This window comes from Mustela nivalis (assembly GCF_964662115.1).
Source record: "Mustela nivalis genome assembly, chromosome: 3".
NCBI classification, from domain to species: Eukaryota; Metazoa; Chordata; class Mammalia; order Carnivora; family Mustelidae; genus Mustela; species Mustela nivalis.
This window is the reverse complement of record NC_139022.1, coordinates 103366955-103391972: the sequence shown is the minus strand read 5'-3', so window position 1 is coordinate 103391972 and position 25018 is coordinate 103366955. Positions and strand designations below refer to the sequence as shown.

The following is a 25018-nucleotide window of genomic DNA, read 5'->3' as shown; positions in this document are numbered from 1 at the left end:
GCTCTTTATTAACCTTAGGACCAAAATCCCAAGGATGGCAACAAAGGGATGAATGGGGAGGAGATGGGAGGGCTGAAACCTGCAGAATGGGCTGGGATTTTCCTGAGCTTGTCACTCCTGCATTCGTGCCCCTCCCCCAGCCTCCACCCCTTTCTGCTGATTCTAGCTTTGAGGTTTCTGCCTGCATCTCTGTCTCCCAGATGGTGGCAAAACAAATAGGATCAAAATAATTGCAAGGGTCTTCATAGACAGCTTAGAATGTGGTGCAGTGAGACCACCTAGAGTCCATCCAGCCCTAGGCTCTACCTGTTCCTAACCGCAAGACTGTTGGTCCTTAGTCTCTTCATCTGTAAAACAGACATATCTATAAAACAGACATGGACATTGACAATATTTACTTCATATGGTTCTTGTAAGGAGCAAAAATTATATTGCGTGTAGATCTGCGTAGCCCAGTGCCACACACATAGGAAGATCCCAGTAAACATAAAATACATCTATAATCCTGTGGTGTAGACAGGAAGGTGATCATCTCCATTTTATGGATGAAGAAACTGTAGTTCAGAAATATTTATGTAAGTTGCCCAGGACTGCGTGCTATTAGATGAGAGAGTCAGGGCAAGCTTTCAAGTTCAGAAGCAAGATGAATGGAAGAGAAGAGAATTCAGCCACCCTCCCGCATTCTCTAGCCTATGCCCCTCCAAGATCTTTCCTGAAAACCCTATCCTTGGTCAGAATGACTTGGTTTTGTTCTTTTGGGGAGAATCAAGGTCAATCAGAAAAACCGCTGTGCTAGTCTGGAGCCATTCAGAATAGGGGTTGGGGGTGAGTTTACAAGTCTGACATTTGCTTCACAGTTTTCAGGACCTTCCCCAGTATCTGCATTGGCCAAGCCTCCAGCCCTCTCATTCCCATTCCCTGAGGCCAAACTCCTGCCAGAGTTCCTTTAGCAGAAAAAAGGAGTGGAGGGATGTTGCCAAAAAGAAGCGGGGCAGTGCCTAAGGGAGGAGGTGTCTAAAGTGGCTTATAGGGTTAAATGTTGTGGGCAGTTACCTCCAGAAGGCAGTTTTTTAAATAGCAGATCTATACACATTTTTAAAAACATGTATGTTGTTCTGATTTTTAAATGTATTCCTTCCTATGGTGGAGAAATCAGCCAATACTGGGGCGGGGGGGGGGGGGGCAAAGCCATTTACTGTAATTATGCTTATATGTTATTAAAGCCTTTTTAAATCCCATTGGGTTGTCATCTGAATGTCAGGGAAGGGCTCTGTCTAAGAATCCAGACCCCTGCCGGCTTGGTGTGTATCTGAAGTCCTCTTCCTGGGCTCTAACAGTCTTAACTGCCTGTTAGTCTTGTCCTTGCCAGTGAGCTAGATCCCCTGGGACCAGAGAAGAGGGACTTGTGGGAAGTCACGGGAGGGGGAAGGGAAGCAGCACCAAATGAGGAAACATTCCCTTAATTGACTATTTGCTGGTGCTGGCCTTGGTCTCTCTTCCTCTCTCATCTTCTTGAAAGAGGAGTCTCTCCTTGATTTGGCCAGGAAAGTCCCAGCATTTTACGGGCAAAGCCCGCCAATGGTCTCTAGTCCAAGATTAGGAGGTCAGTAAATGTTGTTTGTCAGATCCTGAAGCTATTATTTTGCCTGAATGAGACCCTGGAGATGTTTGCTTACACTTTAACTAGAACAGGTCAGTCGCGATGGTCTGTGAGAGACTTGAGAAACCAGCTTTCGCTCTGCGCCGCAGAATCTGGATCTGAAGGGGATGCACGGGAATTGATCTCTCTGATTGCTTCTTGGAGTTGAAGGCTGAGTCAGACCAACCAAGGCTCCCAGCAAACGCCCAGAAGCTCACTGACATGTAAAAGCAGCTCATTAACTCTTAGCAGTCCTGCTGTGAGGGGCTTGCTTGGCCAACCCGCAGAGCCATTCACGTCCTTTAATTCTGCAAGATAAAGTTATCTCTGAGCTCTGCATCTCCAGATGACATTCCTGAGGCCTCCTGCGGGGTTCTGGCTGTGGTTGAAAAGAGTTTCCATCCTGGTTTAGGTCAAGTCCAGGACTCTGGAGTGGTAGGAAACCCAGTTTTCCTGCTGTCAAATCCCAGGTTTTTTTGTTTGTTTGTTTGTTTTTAAGATTTTATTTTATTTTATTTATTTTTTTTTGACAGAGAAAGAGAGAGAGAGATCACAAGTAGGCAGAGAGGTGGGCAGAGGGAGAGGGGGAAGCAGGCTCCCCGCTGAGCAGAGAGCCGGATGGGGGGCTCAATGTGGGGCTCCATCCCAGGACCCTGAGATCATGATCTGAGTTGAAGGCAAAGGCTTAACCCACTGAGCCACCCAGGTGCCCCAAATCCCAGTCTTGCTTTTGTTTCCATCTCTCAGGGACAAGGCCTGCATTTGGAAGGTAAGCAGGTAGGTTCTGGCTGAGCTCAAATGCAGATTTATCTCAGCTGGGTCAAAGAAATTAATCTCAGTCTTGGAGAAAAGGCATTCATGGCCCTATGTCCAGAGAGCTAGCAAGGAAGCTCCACCAGGGGAAGGATGTTTGGGGGAGAGAAGAAACGTTCTTGCTTCATTTCCCTACTGCTTGCTGGTACTTGGACTAAATTTGCAATATTCTTAACCTACGTTCCTCGCCCCGAGAGCTGTGCCGTATATAGTTGCCATATGTGATTCGGTTTACTGGGCTCTCACATCGAGCTGGTGGTGATCAGGCTTAGCGCTTTCCACATGTGACTTCACTGTCTTTAGGGACAGGAGAAGTGCAGTGAGCTGAGAGCTGCTGGAGTGGCTGCCGCTTCTCATACAGTCTTTTCATTCACCCACTTCGCAAGTATTTATTAAACACCTATTTGAGGCCAGGAACTGTGCTAGATGTTGGCTGTGTAGTGGTGAATAAAACAACTCAACTATGTTTTCTGCCGCAGTGACAGATGGAGGTGAAGGGGCTGCTTGGCTAGGAGGGTCATAAAACGCCTCGGCCATGGGGTTACGTTTAAGCACAGACTTGAAGAATGAGAAGTCACGCTAAAAATGGAGGGTAGGTCATTCTAGACAAAAGGAAACTGTGTGTATACAGTTGTACTGTGTGTGTACAAACTGTGTGTGGCTGTGAAGCAAAAACAGTCCCAAAGGGTGTTTGATGAACTGAAAGAAGGCCTGTGTGATAAGAGGGAGACTTGTAGATGAATTGGAGAATAAAAAAATAATAGATTATTGATATACTTTATATACTATGTTAAGGCGTTTGCCTTTTTTGTTGTTGTTAAGGCAATAGAAGGCTTGTGAATAATTTTAGGCAGGGAAGTGATGTAATATGGTTTCTATTTTGAAGGATCTTACTGTATGTACCCTATATGTCAGTTTTGTTTTTTTTTTTTTAATTTATTTGGCAGAGAGAGACACAGTGAGAGAGGGAACACAAGCAGGGGGAGTGGGAGAGAGAGAAGCAGGCTTCCCACTGAGCAGCGAGCCCGATGCAGGACTCAATCCTGGGACCGCGGGATCATGGCCTGAGCTAAAGACAGATGCTTAACCAAATGAGCCACCTAGGCACCCCCTCTCTACCTCAGGTTTTTTTTAAAAAAGGGGACAGACTTAAGGAATGAAGAGAATTCTGGCTCCTGGGGGGAGGGCTGGAGAGAAGGCTGAAGGGGAAGAGGCTATTGCTGTAATTCACATTCAGGATAATGGTGCGCTGAAAAAAAAAGGGTAGTGACAGCTCAGATGCGGAGAAGAGGACAAAGTCAAGGTACACTGAGGAGGCAGGAATGACAGATATTGATGGATGATGAATGCAGAATGGCTCTGAAGTTTCTGGCTTGAGCACTAAGGTGAGCGGAGAGATGCAGAAAGGACTAGATGAGAGGACTCAGGAGTTCTTTCAGCTTGAGATGCTCAGTGAGGCTTTCAGAGGAGATATGGGATAGGCGTTTGGAGACATGAGACTGGAACACAGAGGGCTAAGAGCTCTACATGGAAATCTGTGTCTCATCAGCATCTTTGGACACTGTGGATACCCATGGACTTGGCTGAGATCCCAACAGGAGTGAAGAGATGAAGGTCTAGGGCCAAAAGAGAAAGGTCAGGACAGGGAACTCATAAAAACCAGTGTCTCCAGAAGGGACTGACAAATGCCACTGAGGGGTTCACGACAGTGCAGACTAAATTGTGACTACTGGCTTTAGCAATAATGTGATTAGTGGGCTTGATATGGGCACTGTTACAAAAGTAGTGCTACGGATGCCAGATGAGAAGAGACAGGGAAGTGATAGGTCAGGAGATGGAGAGAGCAGATGTAGAGAATCCCAAACTGCAATCAAACACAAATGCTTTCTTGGCAGAACTTTTCATGATTCCACCAAAGGAGCAGTGTCAGATACAAGAACACTACTGGGATGTCAAAGCATTTCAATGTCATGGCCTTTGGGATTACTTTGCCCAGACAGATCATTATTCTTTCTCTCTAGCTCTGACCCCTACTCTTCTAGAAGTCATTGTGTCTTCCAGCTGGGCTCTTGGGAAAGTCTTACATCAAAAACCCCTGTGGATGCATAATAATTTCCCCCAGTCTCATTATTCCAAATTTCATCTCTCCTCTGGAATCTCCTTTGACTTTCTCAGATGTTTCACATGTCCCTTGGTCATTGCATTTACCCAATTGCCTTATGATTGCTGGAGTGTCTGTCCCAGCTAGACTCTGAGCACACTGAGGTAGGAGACTGGGTTTGGAAAGCCAGTTGGCTCCCAGTGCTTTACCCTAGTAGACCCATGTTTACAACAGGATGCTCTCCTCCTGTGCTGGTCAGTATCCCCCTACACCCACACATCTTTCCATTGCTTCTCTGCTTCATCCAACCACCCATCAAGGTCACGGTGAAAGAATAGGGATCAAATCATTGATTCAACTAATTTATCTTTTGTTCTGGACAGAGTAGGTGTCAAAATACATGTGTAGCCAAAATTCACATGCCAAGATTTTAGCATATTCTTCTTCTCCTTCTTTTCCCATCTGAAACTGCATCAGGTACCTCTAATCTAGGTTTTTTCCCCCATTACCTGAAGACCATTAAAGCATTTGGAGTATAATTGTAGACAACTGTTCTGCAATCCCTTGGCAGTTCTTAGTTTGGTGACGTCGTTTGGTAGTACAGAATCTACTTTGTTAGGTGCCTCTTCTGTTACCAGCTCTATTGAAACCTCCATTTTAAAAATTATGACCGCAAACTCAAGACCCCAGAGACTGTTAGAAGTGGCTTGAGAAACAGTAGCCTTAGTTGTAGTTGGTGACACCAAATGAGATTCAGGTATTTCAGTGATGATTATAAGAACAAATGCCCAGGGCATCTTTCATTGTAGAAAAGGCTAAAAAAAAGTTAACAGCACTAATTGCTCCAGGGAATGCACTGTTTACAACAGCTCTTAGAACTTCCGAGCTTTTGGGTTTTTTTGTTTCTTTTTCTGAAAGAGATTCTCTTTAATAATATTGCTTTTCTTTTTACTGAGATATAGAAATACAAAATTATATTAGTTTCAGGTGTACAGTATAATGATTTGATATTTGTACACATTGTAAAATGATCATCACATTAAGTGGAGTTGATGTCTGTCACTATATAGTTACAAAAGAATTTTTGTGTGTGTGATGAAAACTTGAAGATTTACTCTTTTAGCAGTTTTCAAAAATACAATACAGTATTATTAACTGTCATCACCATGCTATATGTTACATCCTCATGACTGCTTTATTTATAACTTCAAGTCTATACCTTTTACCTCCTTTATCCATGTCGTCCACACCTGTCGCCCTCCTGCCTCTGGCCTCCATCAGTCTGTCCTTTATATCTGTGAGCTTGGCTTTTTGGTTTTGGTTTTGTTACCGTGCTTGTTTTTTCAGATATCACATGTAAGTGAGATTATATAGTGTTTGTCTTTTTCTTTCTGACTTACTTTGCTTAGAATAATGCCCTGAGAGTTCATCCATGTTGTTGCAAATAGCAAGATTTCAGTACTTTTTATGGCCGAATGATATCCCATTATATAAATTGTCAAACCTAAAAATAAAATAGCCAGTTATTTTACCAGTGAAATGAATTTATTAGGGAATAGCAGAGGAATTGCAATTGGGACAAGAAAGTTATGGCAAACCACAGGCAAGTCCAAAGAGACAAAGGAAACATAACCTCTTAACAGGTTTCAGGAGGAAATTGGGGAGGGTTGTTTCAAACAAAAGTTCTTTGTCGGGGTGTGGGGATATGGGGGTGTGGGGGTGGGGGGGTGCCTGGGTGATTCAATCAGTTAAGTGTCTGACTCTTGATTTCCGCTCAGGTCATGATCTCAAGGTTGTGGGATTAAGCTCAGCATCCAGTTCCATGCTCTATGGGGAGTCTGCTTGAGATTCTCACACTCCCTTTTCCTTTGCCCCTAAAAAAAGTTCTTTGGAAAAGAACAAGAGTCTGAGATTGTGGTGGTTTCACTTTGATTTCAGGTGGTGGTTAGGGTGTTGTTGCTGGGACAGGAAGAGGTTGTCTTTTTTTTTTTTTTTTTTCCCCCTTAAAAGCAGGAGATAAAATTCCTATGTGAAAAGTATCTCTTTTTGTCAAGGTAAGAATCACCTTTCTTCGTTCTGCTGGTAATGCAGGCTGCTAGGAGTGGTAGGTGTGAGATATCTCTCCTCTTAGGGCTTCCTGACTCCCATTTTTAATTTTTATTTATTTATTTTTTTATCCTTTTTTTTTTTTAAAGATTTTATTTATTTGTCAGAGAGAGTGAGCGAGAGCGAGCACAGGCAGACAGAGTGGAAGGTAGAGTCAGACGGAGAAGCAGGCTCCCTGCGGAGCAAGGAGCCCGATATGGGACTCGATCCCAGGACGCTGGGATCATGACCTGAGCCGAAGGCAGCTGCTTAACCAACTGAGCCACCCAGGCGTCCCTATTTATTTATTTTTTTAAAGTAAGCTCCATCTGCAACCTGGAGATGGAGAGTCTCATGCTCCAGGGACTAGCGAGCCAGGCTCCCCTCCTGACCCCATTTTATTTTATTTTTATTTTTTAATTTATTTTATTTTTATTGACCCCATTTTAAATGAGATTTTCTTTACTCATTTTTACAATATACACCACATTTTCTTTATCCATTCATCTATATATGGACACTCTGGTTGTTTGCATATTTTGGCTATGTAAAATAACACTGCGGTAAACATAGGAATGCACCTTTAATTTCAAGCTAGTGTTTTCATTTTATTTAATTATTATTATTATTATTTTAAATTATTTGACAGAGAGAGAGACAGTGAGAGCAGGAACATAAGCAGGGGGAGTGGGAGAGGGAAAGCAGGCCTCCTGCCATGCAGGGAGCCCGATGTGGGGCTCGATTCCAGGACCCGGGGATCACGACCTGAGCTGAAGGCAGATGCTTAACGACTGAGCCACCCAGGCGCCCCACCATTTTCTTTTACTTTTTTATGATTTATGTATTAGAGAGAGAGAGAGAGAGTGAAAGCGCTGGGGGAGGAGCAGGGGGAGAGGGAGAGAGAGTCTTTTTTTTTTTTTTTTTAAGATTTTATTTATTTGTCGGAGAGAAAGAGAGAGAGAGTGTGCACACAACCAGGCAGAGAGGCAGGCAGAGGCAGAGAGAGAAGCAGGCTCCCTGCCAAACAAGGAGCCCGATGCGGGACTCGACCCCAGGACCGTGGGATCATGACCTGAGCCAAAGGCAGCAGCTCAAGGCACTGAGCCACCCAGGCATCCTGGGAGAGAGACTCTTAAGCAGAATCCATGTTGATTGCAGAGCCCAACATGGGGCTCAGTCTCAACCACCTGAGATCATGACCTAAACTGAAACCAAGAGTCAGAGGCTCAGCCGGCTGTAAACACTCAGACCTCCCAAGCTAGCATTTCCTTTGGATCAATACCCAGAAGTACAGTCACTGGATTGATGGTATTTCCTTATTTATTTATTTATTTATTTTTAAAGATTTTTATTTATTTATTTGACAGAGAGAGAGAGAGATCACAAGTAAGTAGAACAGCAGGCAGAGAGAGAGGGAAGCAGGCTCCCTGCTGAGCAGAGAGCCCGATGTGGGACTCAGTCCCAGTACCCTGAGACCATGACCTCAGTCGAAGGCCGAGGTTTAATCCACTGAGCCACCCAGGTGCCCCAGTATTTCTATTTTTAATTGGGGGGGGGGGACCTCCATACTGTTTTCCAGAGTGGCTGTACCAGTTTGATTCCCACTGACAATGTACAAGGGTTCCCTTTCTATATGTCCTCACCAGCACTTGTCATTTCTTGTCTTTTCGATGATCTCCGTACTGACAAGCGGGAACCGAGATCTCACTGTGTTTTTTTTTTTTTTTTTATTTGACAGAGAGAAATCACAAGTAGATGGAGAGGCAGGCAGAGAGAGAGAGTGAGAGAGAGAGAGAAGCAGGCTCCCTGCTGAGCAGAGAGCCCTCTCACTGTGGTTTTGATTTGCATTTCCCTGATGGTTAGGGATGTCGGGTACCTTTCCATGTACCTGTTGGCCATGTGTCTGTCTTCTTTGGAAAAAAAGTCTATTCAAATATTCTGCCTATTTTTCCATCGGATTGTATGCATTTTTGCTGTTGAGTTGTACGAATTCTTCATATATTTTGGATATTAACCCCTTATAAGATATACGATTTACAAATATTTTCTCCCATCCAGTAGCTTCCCTTTTAATTTTTTTGATGGTTTAGTTTGTTGGGTAGCAGCATTTTATTTATTTATTTATTAAAAGATTTTATTTATTTGACAGAGAGAGATCACAAGTAGGCAGAGAGGCAGGCAGAGAGAGAGAGAGAGGGAAGCAGGCGCCCTGCCAAGCAGAGAGCCCAATGCAGGACTCAATCCCAGAACCCGGAAATCATGACCTGAGCCAAAGGCAGCAGCTTAACCCACTATAAGGCACCCAGGCACCCAAGGGCAGCAGCTTTTTAGATGTAGTATAGCTTCTTTTTGCTTTTTTCTCTTTGACTTTTAGTGTCAGATTCAAAAAGACTAATGTCGGCACCTGGGTGGCTCAGTGGGTTAAGTGTCTGCCTTTGGCTCAGGTCATGACCTCAGGGTCCTGGTATCGAGCCCTGCATCAGGGAACCTGCTTCCCCTTCTCTCTCTGCCTGCCTCTCTGCCTACTTGTGATCTCTGTCTGTCAAATAAATAAATAAAACCTTAAAAAAAAAAAGATTAATGTGATTGAGCTTATTGCCCATATTTTCTTTTAAGAATTTCATGCTTTCAGGTCTCACATTCAAGGCTTTAATCGGTTTTGAATTTATTTGTGTGTGTGGTGTAAAATGGGGGTCCAGTTTCATTCTTTTGCATGTAGCTGTCTGGTTTTCCCAGCACCACTTACTAAAGAAACTCTCCTCTCCCCACTGTATATTCTTGCCTCCTTTGTTGTAAACTAATTGACCATCTTTGTGTTGGTTTACCTCTGCGTTCTCTATTCTGTTTCATTTACCTAAGTGTCTGGTTTTATGCCAACACTATACTGTTCGATGATTATAGCTTTGTGATATAGCTTAAAATCAGGAAGCATGATGCCTCCAGCCTTATTCTTTTTTTCTCATGATTGCTTTGGCTCTATAGGGTCCTTTGTGGTTCTATACAAATTTTAAGATGTTTGTCCTATTTCTGTGAAAAATGCCATTGGAATTTTGATAAGGATTGCATTGACTCTGTAATAATATTAATTCTTCCAGTCCATGAGCACAGAATATCTTCTCATTTATTTGGGTCATTTCTTCAATTTCTTTCATAAACATCTTGAGTTTATAGAACAGGTCTTTCACCTCCTTGGTGAAATGGATTCCCACTCCTTTTATTGCCTAGTCTGCTTTAACCCAGTACATTTCCCATCTTATTCTCAGGCAAAAGAATCACAACCGTATTCTTTAGGAAATTCTTCACAAGAAACCAAAAGTATGTCACTAGAAAATTAGATTTTCAGACCTTCTGGTGAGAAAATCTGCCTTCCTGATTGTTTCCAAATACTGACCTTTCCCTCAGGCTTGAAGAAAGAACTCTTGATTTCTCAGGGTGGGGGTCAGGCTCATCTGTGCAGCCTCCCCTGTCTCCCCCAGGCTCGTGTGGCCTGGAGGGCGTGTGTTGACTCCTACTGACTTGTGACCTTCTGTCTTTCAGAACCAGAGGCAGGAGAGGTGTCCCCTCCAGTTGGGGCTGGTGTCAACAGCAACAGCTGGACCTTTAAATACGGACCAGGCAACCCCAAACAATCTGGTCCCGGTGAGTTGCCAGACAAATTCATTATCCCAGGATCTCCTGCAATCATCTCCATCCGGCAGGAGCCTACTAACAGCCAAATTGACAAAAGTGACTTCATAACCTTCGGCAAAAAGGAGGAGACCAAGAAAAAGAAGAAAAAGAAGAAGGGTAACAAGACCCAGGAAAAAAAAGAGAAAGGGAACAGCACGACTGACAACAGTGACCAGTGAGGTCACCTCATGGAAACAAGCCACTTAGCCAGTTTTTGTAATAATGGCAAATCTCTCCCATGTAGCAACTCCCCACTCCTTTCTCCTGTCTCCATGAGCCCTCTCCTATAGACCTCAGAAATCTGCAGAAAGTTCCCTGTGTCTATGTAGATCCCATTGAACAGGTTTTGTCTTGAAAGCTTTACTAAGTCTGGTGTTAACTCTTTCTCTCCACTCTGGCTTGTTTTCAGAACCTAAAAAGCAGACCCAAGTTTCCTTTCTCCTCCGCCGCAAAGGAGAGGCTTCCCAGTCCCGCCAGTGAGAGGTTGGAAACTCTCTGCCCTGTGCTCCGGGGATGCTGTCTTGATGACACTTGCAGGGCAGGCACAAAGGTTTTGAGATTGAGCAGCTGGGGTTCGGGGGCCACTGGGTTGGTGTGATCGCCGGCGGTGTGGGAGGGAGCGCCAGACCTCGGCTGGGCGGGGCCAGATGAGACTAGCCCGCATGAGGAGGGCTGGTGGGAAGAAAGGCAAAAGAATGGCAGGAGTTGCCAATCCAGGGGGAAAGCACGGAATGAAAAGGGACCAGACTTTCTAAACCTTGTGACTCAAGAGGCGATGGCCACCCTCCCGCAGACAAAACTGCCCCCCACTGACCAGGCCCTAGGAGGCCTTAAGTTTGTTGCTGTGGTGTCGTGATCCCTACAACTCACATCACACCGACAAACCAACAGCTCAGTGTTGCACGGGGCCAACCAGGGCAGATCTGATGTGTTTTCGGATATCCTTGTGCTCACTTTCTTACCCATTCTTTTGCACACAATGTTTATGAAAAGGCCTGGTCCTTTTCCAACACATATGCAAAAGCAAAGACAAAAGAAAACCCCAACACCTCACTTTATGCTGTTTGTTGTTTGATAGATTTATTTAAAAAAAGAGAAAAATCTATAGCTATAAATCTCTAAAGAGAAATATGATGACTACAGTTCCCCTCAACTCTCCTCAAAAGAGAATCCAATCTACAGCCATTTAAATGACCATTGCTGCTACAGAAGTGCTTTAAGAGAATTGCCTGGAACATCTGTATTATACTGGCCACCTGCCAATCACAGCTTTACTCTTTCAGGTCACTCTGGGGCTGCCTCTTGCATGTATTAATTCCTGAATAAAAAGATCTTTCTCTCTCTTTTCTAAGAAACAATTCTGTGCACTTTGAATACACAACCTTCTCTAGCCAACTATATCAAGACCCTGAAATTGAAGAAAAATCATTGTTTTCTCAAACACACAGTGAGCCGACTTTTCAATCCTCGAATTCTGTGCTTTGTCTTGGTGTGCTAGCCCACACCTCCTCTTTGGTTTAGTTTGCCTTTTTTAGAACATTCTGAATTGCTAATCTTGCTAACACCTATGATGTTACCTGAAATCAATCTCCCATATGTATGCTGTATGCTATTATAAGACTCCTGAAATATACTTACTCTGTGCTTGTGTATGTGAATGTTAATGCAACTATTACCTAGAGTGAACTTTAAGCTTTATTGTTGAATGTAATTCCATCCTATTTCCTTTTGTACACCTGTGAAAAAGTGGAGTAGTGTTTTTTTAAACCATTGTTTAATCAGCTTTTGTGTATTAAAGACACAGTAAAATTTCTTTCTTAAATCAAGACACTGGTGATTCAAGGAATTTTATTTATGGTCAGCCAAGAGCTGTCTCTTGCCAAGACTCCTGCTGGCAAGAGAATGGATAAAGCTGTTTTTTTCTAGTAACAATTCTGGAATGAATACCACAGTTATTCCCTGAAGGTATGCAAGCACAAAATTTACCAATCTGACCTCGCTGAAGTCGCAGAATGCTTTGAAATTCTAATGACATCTGGAATATCAGCTCATAGAGAAGAATAAAATTTACTGTCACCTTAGATAAGAAATTTTAATTTTGTTAAAATGTACAATTTAGAAGTTTAATTATATTATCTTTTCAAAGTTATCATAAAAGAGATAGGAGTCTGTTATTAAAACAAAAACATTAAATCTCAAAAAAAAAGCCTGTTTTGTCTACTTTAGCTTCATTCTCCCATATTTTGAAGGGTGTGTAACTTCAGCTCTGCAGGATTGCATGGGGTAAAACTTGTTGCCAACACATGTGAACCATTGCTACATTGTAGGTTGTGATCATTTTGCCCCATCGAACCCATGTATCTGACCTTACGTGCCTTTTGAATACTAGGAGAATCGGGCTAATTTATTAATGATGATAATTATAATGTATCTGTACAGCACTTTTTACATTTGCAAAGTGCTTTCCAGTCCATGTTAGTTACTAGTTATTACAGCTGTAAGGATAAAACACGTCATGTGGATTCATTTTTAATTGGTGCTATTGGTATTTATTCTGTTATTGCTAATAAATGAAAATGGTGGTATGAAAGAAATGGTGGTCATTTCTAAGTATAAGAGTAGGAGAAAAACAGAACACTGATTATCATAAGCTGTTGTCATTGAAGAGGTTTGCAGTATGAAACTTACACGGTATCACTTTCTGGCTACCTCCTGGGCTTTTGTGTTCAGCACTAAGGCCAAACACTCAGGGGAATCAAGACTCACACCCCACAATCTGATCAGAATGGGAAGCCAGGAGGCTTCTGGGTCACTTCCCAGTACACAGTTTCGGTGTTCTCTAGGAAATAGGAAAAATCGCACCAAACTGATTTTTATCTCTAGAGCCCTCCGGGCATCTTTATTCATTACTTGCTTAGCCTTTGCTCCCCTCCACAATTGGGCAGTCAGATAATGCCCCCAGGAAATAAACCTTTATTGAGTACAGGACACATGCTAGTCACAGTACAAGGTAGGTTCAGTTCACAGCCTATGTTCCATAACAAATAGATTATATTTTCCTTCTGTAGTTAAATTTTATGAGCAGTTGTTCTCAAATGGGCGCAGTTCTGCTCCTCAGGGGACTTTTGGCAACACCTGGGGATATGTTTTGGGTTTTGTTACTTGGATGGAATGCTACTGGCATCTAATGGGTAGAGGCCAAGGATTATGTTAAACACCCTGTAATACACAAGACAGACCCCACCACAAAGAATTTTCTAATCCCAAAGGTCAATAGTACCAAGGGGGAAAAACCTAGAGATAGAGTGACCATATATTTTGTTGTTGAATCCATTTTTGAGATGGAAATAATAATCAGGACACAAGATATAAGCTGGGACTATCCTGGGAAAACAGAGATGTATGGTGACTCTGCTTAAAGAAAGAGACACTAATGTTACACCATATGTTACTAACTGGAGTTTCTTTATTTCTTTATTTAAAGATTTTATTTTATTTTATTTTTTTAAAGATTTTATTTATTTATTTGTCAGAGAGAGAGAGAGAGAGTGAGAGCGAGCACAGGCAGACAGAGTGGAAGGCAGAGGCAGAGGGAGAAGCAGGCTTCCTGCGGAGCAAGGAGCCCGATGTGGGACTCAATCCCACGACGCTGGAATCATGACCTGAGCCGAAGGCAGCTGCTTAACCAACTGAGCCACCCAGGCGTCCCTAAAGATTTTATTTATTTATTTGACAGAGATGATAAGTAGGCAGAGAGGCAGGCAGAGAGAGAGGGGGGAAGCAGGCTCCCTGCTGAGCAGAGACCCTGATGTGGGGCTCCATCCCAGGACCCTGAGATCATGACCTGAGCTGAAGGCAGAGGCTTAACCCGCTGAGTCACGCAGGTGTCTTAACTAACTGGAATTTAAATAATAACTTGAAAAAAAAAAAAACCTGTGTCTCTCAGTAGTTCAGCCTCAGTATCATCATCTATCAGATAGGAATAATCATGATACAGACCTTACAGATTCGTGGGGCAGACATAGCAAGACAATCTCACAAAGGTTTTAGCACAATGTCTGGCACACCACAGTGCTCAATAAAGAGCTGTTATTCTTAATAATCCTTTTCTTCCATCTCTTCACCCCCCCTTTTTTAAAAAGATTATTTATTTTAGAGAGAGCACATATGTACATGAAAGGTAGGCAGTGGGATGAAGGGGGGTGGGGGAAGGGCCAGAAAGAGTGAGACAGCATGCATCACACCCAGAGCTAGCCAAATGAGAGATTTGATCTCACAATCCTGAGATCATGACCTGAGCCCAAATCAAGAGTCACACGCTCAACCGACTGAGCCACCCTGGTGCCCCATCCACTCACCCTTTTTCAGAAATGTAGCTGTTACATTCAGGACACTTTTCCTACTGATTAAAATGTGAGTGATGGATTACAAGTCAACTTAAACTGCAATAAAAAGAGTTTTACTCCTTTACATTTTGCTCACCCCCAAAGAAAAAGCAGTCAAGTCAGTTTCATAACACTTTACCTACCTCTATCATGAACAATAATCAGGTCTTTAAGTGGTCAACGGACCAGTTTGTTTACAGCTCTTCCACATTAATGATCAGGGATCTGAAAGCCAAATACCAAAGGGCTTAGAAGTCACTTTTCGAGTTCCAGTGAATAAATTCCACGTGAGCCTAAGTGCAACAGCTTGACAGAGAAAGAGGAGTCACCTCCAACACCTTCTTTTGGCAGATGGTCAAAACGCCAAAGATCCACAAACTTGCCTAGTGTCTTACAGCTAATCAGGAGCAAACTAAGTTTATCTCCTGTAAGCACCCAGCTGCTTAATGTGGGTCTTACAGAGAGTGCGGGATTCATTCTTTTGAAGAAATACAATTCATCTGATTTTATTTTATTTTTTTAAAGATTTTATTTATTTATTTGAGAGAGAGACAGTGAGAGAGAACATGAGCAAGGAGGTCAGAGGGAGAAGCAGACTCCCCATGGAGCTGGGAGCCCGATGTGGGACTCGATCCCGGGACTCCAGGATCATGACCTGAGTTAAAGGCAGTCGTCCAACCAACTGAGCCACCCAGGCGCCCAATTCATCTGATTTTAAAGGATGAGGTTCCTCGAGGAATGTCAGAGCCTTTACTGAGGACTTTTAGGCTAAAGTAAGATTCTAATTCACAAGATGTCCTATTGATGTATTTTAAGTTTTATAAGTTCAAAACCCAATCCGGAAGAACCAATGTAGTTGACCAAATACTAAAGCAATTCTAAGGTTAAATCTAGATTTTAAAACGTCCAAAACAACAAGAGACGTGCTCAAACACACACAAAACTACAGATAAGCTTCCTTAGGATCTGAAAATCCCAAGAGCTTCCTTAAGAAATGGCAAGCTGGCCACTCTTGACCCTGTTTCATCACTTTTATATGTGTTTCCTCTCCTTACAGAAGCAGAAGATCAAATAATTGCTCCCCAAATTAGCATGGCTGTTGGCTAGCAGGACATATATTTGCAAGCTGGGATGCCCCTTCTGATTTTCTATAGACATACGTACACATATGGACAGACCCTTCTGTTATAACGAATCAGGGGGCTTTAGTAAATGAGCAGTGTGCTCTTCTACCTTTGAAGTTGGGCCTCAAAGAGGTATATCACAACCTCACTGTCACAACAAGTTGGGTAAAATGTGTGTTGGTTCCCATTTTCTATTGGGTTGACCCAGGGGGAAATGCCTGCTGCAACATGAAATCTTAAAAGTCTTTCACTTCAAAAAAAGTCTATGAGTTTATCTCTGTGCCTAAGTTCCTGTGAGACAGAGACTGACTGCTAGATTTACTTCCATAACATAGAGTATAATCTGCACAAAGAAATAAGGGAGATTAGGCAGTGAAAAACATAAAGCCCAGCAATTTGTTAGGTTATGCAACTATCCTGTCGCTGTGGAATCATCAGTCCACAAGAACATGAACAATTCAACCACTTAGCCAGCAGCTGGTCTTAGAGCAGAGCTAAAGAAATTGACAACTGGGACATAAACATACAGAAGACTTGATGAAACAGTTCTCATTTTTAAGCTTGGCTTTCACTAGCCTAACTTGATTTAATTTTACGTGACACTGTATTTTTATTATAAAAGCATACATTCTTCCTTATAAATCAAAGAATCTTACAGTTCTCTTTCACACAGGTGTCCAATGTCAACATGTTCAGGTGTGGTTTTCAGGTGTACACATTTTCCTCTATGTGCACACACATGAACACACACACATACAGACACACACAGGAAGGAGATTAGTCAATAAGCAGGTGCTCTTCTCCCTTTGACGTTGTGCCTAAGAGGGGTCTATAACAACCCTATTGTCATGACCAGGTAAGTAAAAGATAGAAAATTAAACTTATATGATACATGTGTATCACATTATGCATATGTAATTGTTTTTTCAAATTAAAAAAAAGAATACCATGCTCATTACCCTAAAGCTTTTTTTTTTCACTTACAGTAACATGGAGACTTCTCCAGTTTAAATCACTCCTTTTAATTCCTATACAAATTTCATGTAATGGTCAGATCATAATGTCATAGTAATTTACCTGTTCTTTTAATTAATGGACAGTTAGGCCAATCCAGATTTTTGCTACTAGGAACAAAAATGGCACTTGTGTGCAATGATAAATTCAGTACCTGAGCTTTACAAAACCTGGTCTAGGTGTATCTCCAAGAGGAATTTTATAAGGCCTTTCATGAGCTTTATGTGACTCTCTCCATAAAAACCACAGTCCTCCATCTGAACACATACTCAGTTTGGGTACTCAGCGTTAAATTATGGCTCTATTTATATAGATGAATGATGAAAACAGAAGAGACATTCATGAGAAAGATAGAAGTGAGAAAAATTTGTTTTCATTTACTTACCCAAAATAATTTCTTGGAAGCTCCATTTCACCCAAAGACTTTTCTTCAGCCAATCACAGAGTGAGCTGCACATATGAAAGAGGGAGCCTAGAAGATAACTCAAATACTTGCTTACATTTGTGATGTATTAATACCATCTGGTTGAATACTGCATAGAAAGTAGTCCAGTTGTCTTCAAGGTTGTTACATCTTAGCTGAGAAGTAGACATATGAACCTAGTACCTATGGTACAGATTTCATTTTAAGAAAAATTAATTGTTTGTCAATAATGACTCTGAGACAGCCAAGGATCAAGGTGGACATTCATGTGTTAATCTCAGTTACAAAACCATCTGGTTCATAGCTTTGAAAGATCTGCCTCACTAAATTATTGATACAAATCAGCCTTTCAAGAAAGAATTAACAGTCTCAAGTCCTTAGGTTTATTCCATTCTCTATGGCTAACAGCATTCATTACCCAGATGAAATACACATTTCCTCTCAACTGCAGTAACTTTCCAGATCACTTTCCTCTTTGTCTTCCCCAGGCCTCTGGCCAATTTTCCAAGAGCAAGAGATTCTAGAAGGCTCCATCTTCCTTTCAGAGTGTTTATAGTGGCGCAGCTAGCTCAGAGCCCCATCAGATGTCTGATAAGCCAGTCTGGGAATGGAGGTGGGTGGTACACATGTTTGGGAGCATAGACCATGCTGGATCTAGCATGGGATGCTTGGAGGGCAGAAAGGTGAGTTTCTACAGGCAGAGCTTCCATCAGAAAGGTAGGAGCGTTCAGTTACTGTCCTTGCATAGATACAGAATGAGAGGGCAGAGGGGCTGCAGGACAGGTCCACTCTGTGTGCAGAGATGTGCCCCGTAGAACAGATTTTTGGTTGCAAGTTAAAAAAAACCCAAATCCATCTAGATTAAGCTGAAAAGGACAATTGATTATAAAGGCAGAGGTTGTCTCATTGAAACCAAGAATGGGAGTGCAGCTGGGACCCCAGAAGAGACCTAGAGGCCAGAAAGCCAGAACTGTTATTGTCTTTTTAAAATTTAATCTTCTCTCAAATTATCTTTCTTAATCTGTTTCATTCTTACCTACCTCTACAGACCATTTTTTTCTCTTCTCATTTCCACAGCTTCTAAATGTATTTATCCTTAGTGGGCCTCAAAACCTTACCTTCTCTTTCCAAATACCCATTCTAAATTCTTCATGGAGAGAAAAAACTGATTGAATTGCCTGGAGTCCAGTGGTCAGCTGTGGTCCCATCAGCTATGGGCCAGGGGCTACAGATAGAAAAGAGAATTCCCATTAAAGGGGAGATCAGACATTAAGAGACAACTCTAAAAACTTGCTGACCACTGATATTCCTCAACTGTAAATTATACATCAGTGTATAGAATCTTAGAAAGTTAAGGCCTATTTGTTTTTTTTTTTTTTTTTTTTAAAGATTTTATTTATTTATTTGACAGAGAGAGATCACAAGTAGGCAGAGAGGCAGGCAGAGAGAGAGAGGAGGAAGCAGGCTCCCTGCTGAGCAGAGAGCCCGACGCGGGACTCGATCCCAGGACCCTGGGATCATGACCTGAGCCGAAGGCAGCGGCTTAACCCACTGAGCCACCCAGGCGCCCAGTTAAGGCCTATTTGAAACTTATTTAACAAGTAAGAAAACCAAGGAAGGGAAAAGTCTTATTCAAGGTCACAGCCAGTAAGTGACAAAACAAAGTCATTCTTCTTTTATCAGGGACTGCAAGACAGAGGCCACTGGGAGTGAATGACGATACACATTTCTTGATATCCTTCACAGCTGTAAGTAGTCTAATTTAAGGAGGCCATGTTTATTTTATTTTTTAATATTTTATTTGTTTTTCAATTATTTATTTATATTACCTGGAGAAAATGGTGGCAAGTGGGTTTTTTTGTTTGTTTTTGTTTTTTAAGACTTTATTTATTTGACAGAGACAGAGTGAGAGAGGGAACACAAGCAGGGGGAGTGGGAGAGGGAGAAGCTGGCTTCCCACTGAGCAGGGAGCCGGATGAGCTGGATCCTAGGACTCTGGGATCATGACCTGAGCCAAAGGCAGACGCTTAACCAACTGAGCCACCAAATATATCCCTGTGTATATATATATATATATATATACAGAATAGTACTAGTCTTTCTGTACCTTGCTCTTTACTACATACATACACATCTTTTTAATTACTTGTATATATTTCCTGACATGGTTATACTATAATTTATTTAACCAGCCCCTGTTAATTGATAATAAAGGTTTTGCATATTTTTACCACTGTAAACAGTGCTACAATGAACACTCTTTTACCACGTTTGGCACATTAATCCAATATTCCTGCAGGATAGGTTCCAAAAAGTGGAATTACTAAGATGTAAAAAAATACGCACATTAAATCTTTTTATAGATACATATTTCAAACTAGGCCCCTGGAAATGCAGTATACTCCTACCAGCAGTTCATGAGAGTTTCTTGCCTAATGGATATAATTATTCCATTTCATCTCTGAAAAGAAGATAAGCAAAACATTGTGGTTTAGTTTGTATGTTTTTGATTACTATAGAGTTGCACGTTTTTTTCTATTAGATTATGATTTAACTGATCTGACTTAGGTTTTTAGCATAAACTAAGTGATAACAGGCTTTTCTTTTTGTTAGGCAATTGCCTGACTTAAGTTTGACTGCTGAGGCATTCGCTTTAATGAAGGCCTCCATTGTAAAGATGGCTATGTTAAGTAACTGCCAGCCCCAAGACTCCAAAAACAGCCAGCCACCGCCCTCAACCCCCATCTTGATTGATTTCTATACCCGACCTTTCCGGTAGCTGCTCCCCTCGCCCCCTTTAAATTCCCCTTCACATGTTTTAAATTCACCAATAAAGAGTGAGGCCACGAGATTCTCGCCTCTGGTAAAAACAGAACCGCAGGTGTGCAGGCACGCTCGCTCGCACACGCACGCTCGCACACGCACACGCGCGTGCTCTCCCTACGCGACCTTTCTCTCTGGCCCAGCTACGCATCATAGTTTCCAGAATCTGTAAGTGGGCAAGGTTTTTGTTTTTGTTTTCTCCCACAGAGTTTTCTTATAGTTCTTGCTGGGGGCATCTTGCAATCATTAAGAACCACAAGGGCCTGTCCAGCCACAGCCGTGGTTATTGATAGGCTGAGATCAGTCAGCACAGAAAACGTGTCAAATATTTACCAGGATACAAGAGGTCCTTAGGAATCCAAGCAGCAAATTTGGCCTCAAAACAGTGAAATATTGGGGCGCCTGGGTGGCTCAGTGGTTTGGGCTGCTGCCTTCGGCTCGGGTCATGATCTCAGGGTCCTTGGATCGAGCCCCGCATGGGGCTCTCTGCTCCGCAGGAAGCCTGCTTCCCTCTCTCTCTCTCTCTCTCTCTCTCTCTCTGCCTGCCTCTCTGCCTACTTGTGATCTCTGTCTGTCAAATAAATAAATAAAATCTTTAAAAAAAAAAAGAAAAAAAAACAGTGAAATATTGATGGTGTTTTTTGGCCTAGTAGATATGTTAGATAGATTACAGGGTGTGATCTCAGAATCTATTCAGTCCATATATTTGTGTGACAGATAATTACTCTATAAAAAATGCAGACTTGACATTTCAGTAGAAGGATGCATTAGGCCTGTGTAGGCGGGGGCGGGGAGGGGCTTGCTGATCAGCGCTTAGAAACTGTGAAGCACAGTGGGCCACCTGCCTTTCTTCTAGACTTCTACCCTTCAGTATTCATAGCAACTCTGAGACGAAACCAGAGCCTATGCAAGATTTTGTATTCCATTTTCCTCAAAAGGAGCCCACATGTCCTTGTTTCTGAGTCCCTGAGCCCACTGGTAGAGGTTTGACTAACTCCCCAAGTAGCAGACCTGGAGCCTGTTGGGTGTTGGAAAATTCAAAATAAAACTCCTTTGAGATAGACTTCTTTCACCCGTCGATTAAAATGGTTACACAGCTTAATGCAACAGTGTGTTCGCAAGGGTGCCTGACAGTCACCAGGTGTTCTCATTTGCTTTCTTACAGATACTTCTTGTGCCTTCCCTCATGGCCTCTAAACTTCACCTCTGATTCTGCTGGTTGCGCTGATAAAATCTTCTGTGGGCTTAGACACATTTCTGGCTGACAGGGTTCTGCCTCAAGCCTGCACTTAAGTCTTTTGCTTTCTTTCCTAGGGCTTTTCTGATGTCTTATCATGGAGCATTGGTGCTTGAAGGCACTGGTTGACCTCCAAGTGGGGGATTTACCACCTCTGGGTCAACCTTCAACCAATGAGTGCTGAGAAACAAATGTTTCTCCGGGTTGATCCTTAGCCGAACAATTCAAGAGACATCCTACACCCCACTTGGGGTTCTGGCTGTTTGACGCTTGGTTGCTCACAGTGGTGATCTCGATAATGTGTCCTGGATTGGCTTTTTTGGTCTCACTTTTCCTGGTTCTTGGGATCATCTCCCAAACTATGATCTGTGCACAAACACTTGTCTCAGGCTTTGCTCGAGAGTAAATTGAGCTCAGATATATTGCTAATTGGATATAAATGAGTAAGAGTAGTTTGACAGTTTCGGGGCACCTGGGTAACTTAGTCAGTTAAGCCTCCAATTCTTGATATCAGTTGGGGTCTTGATCTCAATCCCAGGGCCCTGGGATCATGACCTGCTCCAAAGGCAGGCACTTAACCGACTGAGCCCTGCAGGTGCCTCAAAATCTTTTTTAAAAAAGTTTCCATTAGGGACGCCTGGGTGGCTCAGTTGGTTAAGCAGCTGCCTTCGGCTCGGGTCATGATCCCAGCGTCCTGGGATCGAGTCCCATATCGGGCTCCTTGCTCCGCAGGGAGCCTGCTTCTCCGTCTGACTCTGCCTTCCACTCTGTCTGCCTGTGCTCGCTCTCGCTCGCTCTCTCTGACAAATAAATAAAAAAATCTTAAAAAAAAAATAAAGTTTCCATTAAAGGAATTAGGGTAAATTGTACAATGAACCCTCATGTGCCCATGATCCAGCTTTGAACAATTTACCATCATCTTGCCAAGTTCATTTTCTTTCTCTCCCCACTTTCCCCCCCGGAGTGTTAAAACAAATGCCAAATATTTATCGTTTCACCTGTAAAAATTTGTTACTTTGAAAGTTTCAGTGCTTTACTGATTGGATCTGACATGGTATATTTTAAAATTCTAGTAAATGCACAAAGGAATACAAAACAATAACAAATAGCAAAAGAAAGCAAATACTCAAAAGGTTTAAATTGGGTGAATTAAAGGAAGCCTGATGTATTATAAATATATGCAATAGAATAAAAAAGTAATACTTAATAGGTCCTTAGAAAGTAAAGCCTAAAAATGATCCTTGAACTGCCCAAAAATGGGAAAAACATTACTTTTAAAAAGATGCAAAAATATTCAGAAAACATTAAATAAAGCTGTCCAATCTGTGTGGCCTACATAACTAGAGCCAATTCCTGAATAAAACTAGAGTTATAGGTAGAGTTGCCAGATTTAGCAAATAAAAATGTAGAATAGCCAGTTAAATTGAAATTTTAGGTAAATCATTATATAATCATATCATAATTATATATATGATTATCATATCATCATATATAATCATATCATAGATATGTTCCATGCAATATTTGGCACATATTTATATAAAGATATTATTATTTTTGTCTGTATTTCTCATTTATCTGATAATGCCTAGATTCTACCACAAGCAGAATGAATCAGAATTTCTGGGGTTGTGGCCTGGGCATTACTTTTTTAAAAATTCCATAGGTCAGAATTACCTACTTCTGAGATTAAGAACCACTGCTCTAGAAAATGCTAATTTTAGCCAAATCAATTAGGTCAATTCCATCAGGAGAATTGACTTTTTTTTTTTTTTTAAAGATTTTATTTATTTATTTGACAGTAGATGGAGAGGCAGGCAGAGAGAGAGAGAGAGAGAGAGGGAAGCAGGCTCCTTGCTGAGCAGAGAGCCCGATGCGGGACTCGATCCCAGGACCTTGAGATCATGACCCGAGCCGAAGGCAGCGGCTTAACCCACTGAGCCACCCAGGCGCCCCAGGAGAATTGACTTTTAAGTGGAATGGTATCAGGTGAACTAAATCCTCATCACTGTCTTAGCATGCTGCTTCGAAAAGGTGTCCAACCCTCTTGGTGTGCTATGTCCTTCTAAGACAGTAAGAACCTGATTGATTTTGTAGACATTACTTATAGAGTCCCACCTTGAATTTGGCATCTGCCTCTGGCGATCCTCTTTGCCTGAGTAGGGCATCTTCTGGGAGGAGCAGTTTTCCTTTTTTGCCCATTAGCTAAGTTCTAGAACTGAAGATGTGAAGGTTTTTTCTAGGTTGAAGGCTGAAAACACCCTGGTCTCAAGTCAGCCATGGCTCAGAAATCCCCTTGGACGTTTTGGGGCAGTTTTACTTTTCACTTGCATATATGGAGAAGCTGTTAGAGTAACTTGGTGACTTGCAAGTTTCAACCAGAGGCAAACTAACATACCCTAACTTCTACCTAAGTTGATTTAGAAAGGGTAACATGATGAAATTTTCCAGTATTGTTTAGGGTTGCTCAGAGAAACAGGCTTGTATGTTTCTAGACTTTTCCCAAAACAAAATGTTACCTGAAAATACTTCTTTATCCTTTTCTGTAGCTAAGGTGCTATCTGTCTCCCCATCAGCTCCCAGTGGCCCTGGTGGCAGAGAAGAATGGTTTGTTATTTGATGCCAAATTGAATCTGCAGAGATTCAGTGAACTAAGACTAGAAAATTATTACAGTGACTCAGAATGTGTATGTCTCTCTGTGATTTTAAGCATTGATAGCAAGGGAGACTTACTTTTAATTTCCTTTTAAATATTAGGATGTTTCAAAATGTCCACAGTTACTGATTAGGCCAGTGTGTTTTTGATCTTGGTGATAGAAAGTAGCCAACTTTTAAAGTTAAAAAAAAATTCCTCTGGAGACTGTAAGTGAACTCCCCTGTTTCAAGAGCACCCTTGGTAGCCATAGCAAAAACATGAGCACTCTTCCGCTCAGTGGTACTTGTCAAGAAGATGTTATTGTTGCCCTGGGGCACCTGGGTGGCTCAGTGTGTTAAGTGTCTGCCTTCCTCTCAAGTCATGATCCCAGGTTCCTGGGTCGAGACCCACATTGGGCTCCCTGCTCCACAGGGATCCTGCTTCTCCCTCTCCCTCTACCTGCTGTTCCCCCTGCTTGTGCTCTCTGTCAAATAAATAAGTAAATAATCTTTAAAAAAACAAACAAAAAAAACCTATTCTTGTCACCCTTTGGTTGTCCCAGGCCATTGCTTCCAGTGAGAAGAATGGGCAGCGCTGGCAACACCACTATCACCCAATGTTCTGGTCTTTGGGGAAGGTCTTTGGAGAAGCATGGGCTTCAGGACTAGATTTGTCCTCAAATTGGGTAGAAAGCTAGCACCTTTTGATTCCTCCTGCTGTGGATAATATCCAAGGCAGTAGAAGGAAACTCTCATGTTAGATCACAATTGTCCTGTGTCTCAGGCCTCGGAAACTGTGTTGGCAGGGTTTGGAGGGGGTCTCCTTGTGGCCCTGTGCTGAAAGGAAGACACCAGTTTTAGCCATGTGAGAGCCCAAGAATTCTGAATGTTTCTGATGAGACCCCCTGTACCTTACCCCAGAGTCACAGCCTTACCAACACTATCTGCCCTCATGGCCATCAGCATTAGCTTTCTAGTTTATGTCCATTTCCAGAAGTTCAGAACTCTGCCATCAACTCTTTGCCCCCAGAGAGTAGTTCCCGTGTTGTTCTGTGGATTTCTTTTCTTTT

The 25018-nt window shown here is 42.3% G+C and overlaps 1 protein-coding gene across 1 annotated transcript in view; it reads left to right on the top strand.

Moving 5' to 3' along the window:
* The window catches only part of LOC309860940 (protocadherin alpha-13-like), a 113527-nt gene extending 100626 nt beyond the window's left edge, over window positions 1-12901 (top strand). The window contains exon 5 of the mRNA XM_082723365.1: window positions 10176-12901. Within this exon, the coding sequence (XP_082579491.1) occupies window positions 10176-10486 (311 nt within the window). The 3' untranslated portion in view covers window positions 10487-12901. The remainder of the gene's footprint in view (window positions 1-10175) is intronic.
* The last annotated feature ends 12117 nt before the right edge of the window (window positions 12902-25018 follow it).